The sequence below is a fragment of the Pyrgilauda ruficollis genome, unplaced genomic scaffold, assembly GCF_017590135.1.
Source record: "Pyrgilauda ruficollis isolate IOZ18807 unplaced genomic scaffold, ASM1759013v1 scaffold2, whole genome shotgun sequence".
NCBI classification, from domain to species: Eukaryota; Metazoa; Chordata; class Aves; order Passeriformes; family Passeridae; genus Pyrgilauda; species Pyrgilauda ruficollis.
This window is the reverse complement of record NW_024519206.1, coordinates 18,251,142-18,260,256: the sequence shown is the minus strand read 5'-3', so window position 1 is coordinate 18,260,256 and position 9,115 is coordinate 18,251,142. Positions and strand designations below refer to the sequence as shown.

The 9,115-nt window shown below is 43.0% G+C and overlaps 1 protein-coding gene across 9 annotated transcripts in view; it reads left to right on the top strand.

Moving 5' to 3' along the window:
- Nucleotides 1–32: 32 nt before the first annotated feature.
- The window catches only part of SLC4A7 (solute carrier family 4 member 7), a 92,199-nt gene continuing 83,116 nt past the window's right edge, over nt 33–9,115 (top strand). For all 9 annotated transcript variants that reach the window (XM_041466141.1, XM_041466136.1, XM_041466144.1 and 6 more), the window contains exon 1: nt 33–249. In XM_041466141.1, coding sequence (XP_041322075.1) covers nt 202–249 — 48 coding nt within the window. In that variant the 5' untranslated portion in view covers nt 33–201. The remainder of the gene's footprint in view (nt 250–9,115) is intronic.

The following is a 9,115-nucleotide window of genomic DNA, read 5'->3' as shown; positions in this document are numbered from 1 at the left end:
CAGCGGGCGCGCCGCCGAGGCGGTCCGGGCTCAGCCCCCGGTGCGGCGGAGCAGTCGCGGCCGCCCCGTCCTGAGGGCACCGGCGCCGCCCGCCTCCGCCAGGCAGCGCAGCCCCCGCGTCCGGTTCCAGCTCGCCGTTCGTCTGCCGCTCCGCGCCCTTTTCTCTCGCTCTGTCTCCCGGGCGATCTCGGCGGGGCCGCGATGGAAGAGGAGCGGGCGGGCGAGCAGATGAGACCGTTGCTCACCACGGTAACGGGGGGTGCGGTGCGGTGGGGGGCGCACAAAGGGGCCGCCACGGGGCAGCGCTGCCCCGCGTCCTGCCCGGGGGTCGTGCCGCTGCCCTCCTGCGGGGGCACGGCGGGGCTGCCCCCTTGCCGTGGCTCCCCAGCCCTCGGCGGCGGGACCCTCGGCCGGGGGTCCCGGCCGCTCTCGCCCGGTGTCCCCGCGTGCTGGCCGCGTGCGCGCGGCCGTGTCTCCCCCCCGCCATCCCCGGGGGGCGGCGGCGGGGCCGGAGCCTTTTGTTCGGCCGCGAGCTCCGTGTGCTCGGCGGCCGCGGCCGCCCCGTCCACCCCCCCGTTCCTTTGTGAGAGCCCCGCAGGGCTTGTGCCGGCGGCGGTGGGCGGCGCGGCCGCCCCTGGCCTCGCCTTTCTCCCTGCCCCGCTGGCTGACGAGTTCCTGGGCGAGGGAGAAGTGCGCACACATGGCAAGCGGCGAGCTTCCCCTTGTCCTCGTGTTGCACGGCGGCGGGGTCGGCTCGGGTGGTGGGCACGCTTCCCCGGCGGGCTTCTGGTCCTGGGGAGTGGAAGTGTTGGTGAGGGGGAGATGGGTAGAACTACGGAGCCTGGGTTCATTTCCTTCTCGGGCCGGGTGGCTCAGTGAAGCAGGCATGTGTTGCCTTCCTGTGCTGCTGAAAAATACATGTGGTTCCACGCTTGTAATTTCCCCTCCCTTCAGATGACTCAAGGTCTGGATTTTGTTAATGAGCCTCTGAGCTCTTACTCTGATGTTCTCCTTCAGGGCCTTTTCCAAAAAGGTGTCGCACAGGGATTTGTCTTCAGTGCCTGAAGAGGAGGGATGTGTAGTTTGTAACACAAAGAATGCTGTGATGGACAGAGAAATAACACTGGAAACACATGAGTTTTCATAATCTTTCCGTTACTCTTCAAGGAGAGACTTGAGTCACATTTGATAAAATTGGCAGTCTAATGAAGTGCTCGCTTCCTGTGACATCAGTATGTTCAGTGTGTTTTTCCTTTGTTATAACAGGAGTGTTGATAACTTAGTGGTTCAAAGGGCCATGAATTTTGCATATGTTACAATATTTGTATGTTGGCTTTAGAAGTTAATGCTTGTGCTCATGTTGAAAGGTTTTGCAGATGTGTTCTAGACCATTACTCCATCTTGTCACTGCTGCAGAAAAGGTATATTCCCAATTCATGTTAACTTCTTCAAGATAGATTCTGTGTAAGAGCAGACTGCTTAAGAGGTTTAATTCATACTAAAACTAACTTGCCCCTCTGTATGAGGTATGTCTTCTTAGCTGGCAGGAGAATACTCCCTATATATAGCAAAGAGATGCTAAACTGTGTGGAGGGAGTTGAAAACCTTTGAGCTTCAGGTGTGGGTTTGCAGTAGAAGATGGTAATGGTTACCATCTCCAGTGATTCATAAGGTGAATCCAAATGAAAAGAGTATTGCAGATGTCATGAAAGTCAGTGTGCCCTGAGCACATTTGTTGGGTCTGGCAGCAGTCATTTAGATTCTATTAATTAGAAATTAATTTTTTTGGGATGAACTCCTCCTGTATTATTGCATGGTCATTTTTGATGCGGCTGTTTTGAACAGAAGTGCTTAGTGGAGTGATCCAGATTGGTTTCCTTGCAGCAGCAATACCTGACCTTGGTGCCAAAGTGTATTTGAGAGGTAATTCCAGCTGAGTTGAAATGGTTAGAAAAGTGAGAGGGCAGAAGAGTTGATAGGAACTGGAACAAAGCAATTTCTGGGGAAAACACAGGAATTAAATAGCTTACAGAAAGACAAGATATACTGATCTTTGGGCAGTTGCATAGTATAGCAGTATTGGATTTGTTGTGGGTTTCGTATGCAAGAGGTGTAATTTTATATACAAGAGAGCTACTTAATCCCAAAGATGAGTATTTTTGACAATAGAGCTTGATGTAATTTTTCTAATCCTGTGTTTCTTGACAGTACAGGCTACTTTCCTGCTTGCAGAGAAACTGCTAAAACTGCTTACATGTGCATAACTTTTTCAGAAATAAACATCTCAATAAGATGGAAGGGCTTTGTAAAAAAGTGTAGATCAAATCTGAGAGCTTCATTGCTGTGCCTTAAAAATACAGAAGTGTAATCAAACAGAGGAGTCCCTAAAAATTCCTTTTCTTCCTTCCTCTCATGTTGTTTCTGTGTTCATAGAATATTAGATATGTAATGAGTTAAGATCTGGTGGCTCTCTTATGGAGGAGCACTTCTATCGGTCACAGGCTGCCTCTTCCCCCTCCCATTTAGTTTATCAAAAATGCAAAAAAAATGCCTGAACCTTGCTTGTTTTATACTTTAGGTCCAGTCTTACAGAAGAGAATGAATAAGTCTTTGGAACTTCGACTTTGGTGTTTTGAAGAACCTGATTAGTGGCAATATGTACTTGAAAGTTGGAAGAGCGAGGTGAAACAAATGCCTGATAGTTATTACAACCAGAGAGCAACTGATGATCAGAACATCTGGGATGACTAGAAAATACAATAGGAAAAAGATACATAACTGCATAAATCCATGGTTCTTTCATACCTGACATACTCTTAGATGTTCTGCCCCCCATCTTAGAAAAGATGCATTATTATTGGAAAATGTTCACTGAGTAACAAGAGGGTATGAATTTAGTTCAAAGGTGATAAAGGATTCAACAGTCTAGGACTTGTCAGCCTACCATCATCATTCTAGTAGAGATGGTAAGTCTAGTGGTATGGTAAGGCTCTATAAAACTCCTGTGGATAAAGTAGATGAACATGGAAGAGGAGGCACACAGTGGAATCAGACTTAGGTGCTCCGTTCAAAACAAACAAAAGAAACTCGGTGTACGGATTCACAGGTATATTTGCTATACAGTGTATACAGTGTGAACTTAAGGGGAGTTTGGACAAACATTGGAAGACAGATACATTGAGGTTAGTGAATGGATGAGCAACAGCCCCAGGAAATCTGATTTGAAAACAGCTGGAGGTTGTGAATGTAAGGAGGAGGAGTTGTATGCTTGTCTTGTTTTTCCTCTTCCCTCAACAGCTACTTATGGTAATTCTTGTTGGGTTTTTCAAAATAGGGGTGGGACGTGGTAGTTTGTTTTCTATACAGTGGTGATTTTGACAGTTACAGTTATGATATTAAAAATGCTTGATACTACGTATGAGTGATCTTAGCTCTAGCTTCTAGCTTTTGTCATTATGGTGTTCATTACTGTAATTGGTGGGCTTCTTTGCAACAGCTGTAAGTAGCATTTAAATGAATGTGTGGTGCAGTTCTGTCTCTAGATGTTTTGCAGGTAATATTTTCAAAATACTTTGTTTTCTTAAAGTAGATGGAAACTTTTTTCTGTTAGTTTTGATACTACTTCATGTATATGAAGATATTCACAAGACTGTAGACCATGCAGTATAGTTAAGTAATGAGTTTGTTTGTGTCTGCTTTCACTGAAACACAGCTGTTTTTATCATTAATTCCACTGTAGATGATGATAGAACTGAAAGTGGCTCTGTTGGAGAGGGGCATGTTTCCAGGGTTCTCCTTTTGGCTTTCCTAATCAAACCAGTGAAGTACTGTGGTCTGCCTTGTCTCACTGAAGAGCGCATTAGTGTCACAGTGCTTTTTCTGAAGTGGCTATGTGGTTGGCTACATCTTTTTAATTTTTTTTTAACAGATGATGTGCTTGCACATTATCAGGTGGGTTGCAGTCACTGTCCTCTGCTGTCATCTTATTCAACATGGGGCTTCTGTGACGTGAAGTCCAACGACAGGTCTCTGCATACAAATTTTTTTTCCTACTAACATAGTGAGCTCAGACTGCTGCTTTGCCTTTATGGCTGGACAAGGGTAACTGAGGGTATGTTTGTACTGCATAATTGAGGGCTGTGCAGGAAACTCTCCTCCCCCACAAGTTTGTGGCATCTGGCTGAACAAATGCTCTGCACAAGTTCAAGTAATACAGTTATAGCTGTGTGGCAGTGCCCTAGCTAAAGAGCCCTGATCAGAGAGAATTGTACTTGAAGAATTGTACTTCAAGTCAGCCTTGCAGACTTGAAGCCATGACTTTGGAGAGACAAGCTGCTTTTCTCTGTTGTGCTGTTTGGGTACGGTGTGTACCTCGTAGGGCTTGGACTGTGCTGTGGCCCTCTGTAAGCTTTTAAGTGTATGTCTGGCAGTCCTTCTGAGTTCTTGAAAAGTTACCATGGCTGTCAAAAACTTGTTGTGTTATTTGAGTACTTTCATTGTAGTAGTTCTATTTTCTGTCCAGAATAAGCTAGGGGTGTACCAAGAGTAGTTTTTGGTTTATATCCATGTCATTTATCTGCCTCTGCAGGTGACTTTTGACATGTTACCAAATTCGTTGTGGGCCTTTGAATATTGATGCCCATTACACAAGGGTATCTGCTGCACAGGACCTTGAAGCAGTAGTAATACTTAGTAAACAGAACTGCTCTATAACTATTATTAGATTAAAAAAAACCCAGAATATACTTTGAGTATACTCAAACTTGGCTGGAGAAGGTCTGCAATGAATATTGTCATGGTTTTGGTGTAGCACATTCTGGAATGATAAAGTTTAGGAACACACCAGATTTTTTTTGCCAAAATGAAGATAGATGCCCAGCTAATGTTTTGAAATAGTGCTATGAATACTGAAATTCAACTGAGTGTTTTGTAAGTAAGGATGCAGAGATGAGCACCAACTATTACTTAGCTGTGTAGATCAGAAAATGTCTGAATGGTAAAATGAGAATTTTGATTATTTTACAGTTCATCTTGCATTATTCCTAAATATTTGCACTTCTAAATTAACATTGGCAAAATTACCAGTAGCTGAAAGTATTACATTATTTTTAAAAAAGACCAACATGTGTTTGAAATGGCCCAAATCTCAAATCTACCTTGCTGGCATATCTCAACAGCTATTAGAAAGGATTATCTGTCTAAGAGACTTGTGTTTGTGTATGGCACCTTCGAGTTCCTTGTTTCACTGGGAATTAAATTCTCTACGCTAGTGTCATAACTTATAAAATGTACATTTTAACCAGTAGGTGGAGCCATTTAAGTTATGTATCAGCCTGTCTATTTACCTAAGTTTGGAAAACTTTGTTTCATAAAGTGTTTTCAGTAATTTTGTCTTTAGAGGATGGCTTACAATTTTTTATTAATTTCTTTACCTGCAGAGAAGATGAAATATTGTATTCTTCCAGGAACAGTGCCAGGACTGTACAGCAGGAAGGCTATTCTGTTTTCATAAATGTGGAGAAAAAAGTGAATTCTTGTTCTTTGTGGGAATTACAGTTGTCTCTGTAAATTGTCCAGTGTCACAAGAGTAGAGTTTTGTAGCCTTTGTACGCCTTGTGTTGCCTGAAGTAGCTTTTTGGAATATTGATCCATAGTGGTGTTAGATATCTCACAGTCTGGATGCTCTTGTGACTTCTGCCCTGGAAAGGCTGCAAGCTCTAAGTTTTTAAAGCTTTTTGAGCTTTTGTTTTTCTGTCTCCAGTCCCTTAAACTAAAATGACTCAAATCTGTGTAATGAAATGGTTGTCATGTTTGGATATACTGGCGTCAGTTGTCTTGTTTCAGCAATGCTGGAGTGCTTCATAACCTTGAAATACCCCTGGCTTATTAATTCTAGCAAGTCCCATTTTAGCAGAAGCATTCCCAGTGCTGTACTCATTGTATTACCTTATATCTTCATACAATATCCTCTTTTCTAAAAGTTTTTTTCTGAGTTTGACTCTGCCCCTGCATTATATCCTTAGCAATGTACCACCTAGACCTTCCCTTTCCCCCTCTCTTCTGTCTTCTGCTTTGAAGATGAGTTTAGATTAACATGTTGCCAACTTGAAGAGTAGAACCTTATTCAAGTCTTCATTTGAACTCTCACTACATGATACTTTGTGTGTGAGGTATAGGTGAGTCATCTTTTTCCCAGAATCCTACTGTGATAGATTTTGAGATTTCTTGTGGCTCAGCGTTTTTGTAGTTGTTGATTGGTTGGTTGGCTGGCTGGATTTCTTCTTATTCAAACTAATTGGAAGTTTAAATTTTCTACAATTTTTACAGAATGAGTACTGATATTTTTCATATGATGTCGTTGTGCTATAAGGAATCTAGACTTACATTCTTGGCAGCAGTGCTAAGATAGTATCCTGAAATACCAGAATAATTTTAAACTTGTAAACAGGCTTGAAGGTTTTTTTAAACTTAAGTAGATGCTTCTGGATTGGGCACCTGTTGTCAAACTGTTGCTCCAGTTTAACAGAATGTCTGCAGTCTGCCTCAAACAAACTGGAGCTTCCTGTGAATGAGGCATGTGGGTGGAAACTGTGGAGAGGAAGTGGGAATTACAGAGAAGCATCCCCTGTATGTTGGAATTGTGCTGTTTGACCTACTCTCCCCTCTGCTACTGTTGCTTTTACAGTGCAGCTATAGTTCTGAGGGTCTGGTAGCTGACATCTGCTTGCAGGTGGGGTGAACTGAGGTCTTGTATGAAAACCTGGCTGGTTTTTTTCAGTTACTATGTTTTTACTGCGGGGGCATGTATTTAGAGTGTGTATGTGGAAATACTGTCTTAAAAAACTGTGCTTCCCTAAAATGTAAAGTGAAGATTTCTTTTTTCCCTTACTCATTTTTGCACTAGGCTGATTCCTTTTCATTTTTCATGACTAATGTCTACTAAACATATGCTGGCTGTGTCTTGACTGGAATCTATTTTGGGATGAAGAAAAAGGCAGCTAAGTTGTTGTGAATGCCTAGGTTATGGCAGGGGTAGTGATGCCAGTAATTCCTTACTAGAAAAAGGTAAGATTTTGCTTCCACAAAAAATGCTGCCTCTGAACACCGTGAACACACTGATTGTTTCACTAGCATATTATAATCAGAAGACTAGAGAATCTCTAATCAGCCTGTTTTGCATGTATGTCTTTGTTATCAAAGAAGAGAAAGAGGTTAAAGCAAATCTGTTCACGGAGCTGTTGTAATAGAATCTTGTTTGGTGTCCATTTCTCAACTGTCTGCTTCTCAGTGCAAAAATGGTGTTGTTGCTATGTCAAGAGATTCAGGCTGCTGTGTCCTGGATCTCAAAAATCATGCTAAGTGGAAGCATGTGTGAATTTCTTTCTTTTAGATAGGGTTATGAGTAAGCTAATACAGCTAGTAAATCATATTTATTGCTAATTGATCAGATTTGCAGTTTGCATTTAGAAGCCCTAATTCTTCAGACTTTCTCTTTTTTAAGTAAAAGATGGCTAGCAGATGCTGGTGTGAATAACACCTTGTTGTTATTCACACCAGCAAAATATTTATTATTTATTAAGTATTTAATATTTATTAAATATTATTTAATAAATATTTATTTTCTGTTTCTGCTGTATAACTTCACTTCTGGATGAAAAAATTAGAATGGTGTTTTTTCCCTTTCGTAGTGCCCTTCGCCTCCATTATTACTTTCAACCACTGCAGAGCTCTGGTTTGTCTAACTCCACCCCTGCACAGTTAGATCATGTCTGTGTATTCCTCCCACTCCTGCTTCCACCTTTCATTTATTCTGTTTTGCATTTGAGCTCAGCCACAGCACCTTTTCTTTCACACTGGTCCATTGTCAGGCCTGCTTGAATTCCTGCATGTTGTGCTTTGAGGATGTTGTCCTTAAAAGTCAGCCAGTACTCAGGCTTTGCCTTCACCCTCCGTTGTGGTCTTCTGTGAGATTCTACAAGCAGATCCCTGGACAAGGTGAAATCTGCTCTCCTGAAGTGCCATGTTGTAACCATGTACTGGGTTGTGCACTGTATGCTGTAGTATTTGTCTTCCTCTCCTAGGACTTTAAACTCTATGATTCCATGATTGCTGCAGCCAGGGCTGCTCTTGGCTTTCACATCCATCTGCTTCTTCCTTGTTTGTGAGCAACAGGTCCAGCAGAGCATATTCACTAGTTGGGTCATTGATGACTTGCACCAAGTAATTTTCAACAAATTCAAGAAAATTCTTGGAGTGCTTGTATTTGCCTATGCTCTACCAGCAGATAGATACTAGTTGTTTTAGGCCTTGGAGTGTCTGCAATCTTGATGTTTCCTTAAGCTTTCAAGTGAAGGCTTTTGCTACGGCCCCTTCTTAATCAGTTCTGTAGCAGGCACTTAACACAAAGTTGCCCATGTTGGACTGTTCTCTGATCCTTACCTATGGGGTCTTCAGTGCCTCGTCACTCATTCCAAGTAAAGCAAGGTGTGTTGCAGCCTTCCTTTTGCATAGATTGAAACCCGTGTTCCTTACCTTTCCAGGCTCTTTTTCCTAAAGAGTCTCTGACCTTCATTTGTAGTACCTCAGCCATGTGAGCTGTCCCACCATCACTCTCTAATTCCCATGAGGTTATAGCTCTGCAATGGTGCATGGACTGAATCCTGCTACTTCCCATGCTGTGTAGAAGCGCTTGAGATGGGCTCACAGACAGGTCTCTTCCACGAGGGAAGTGTGTGAGCCTCCAGACTTGTGTTCACGTCTCCTCAGAGTGACAACCTTTCTCCACCATGCCTAGTTTAAAGCCATACTCACAGACTTATTGTGCCTGGTGGCAAATACACTCTTGCCACACTTCTTTTCACAGAAGAGGTTTCTGTGGTCATAGCGTAAAAGTTCTCCTAACAGCCATGCACTGACCCTCTGGAAGCATCTAATCTGCCTTTTTTTTGCTTCTCACTGGAGAGACTGAGAAATACTGCATGGGCTTCCTTGCCCACAGTGGTCAGTAGTCACTCTTGATTTGCTCAGTAGTTGCATTTTGGAGGTGTCACTGGTGTCCCTGTGGATAAGCAGGAAAGTCCAGTAGTTTGAGGATTGGATAAGCCTGATTTATTCA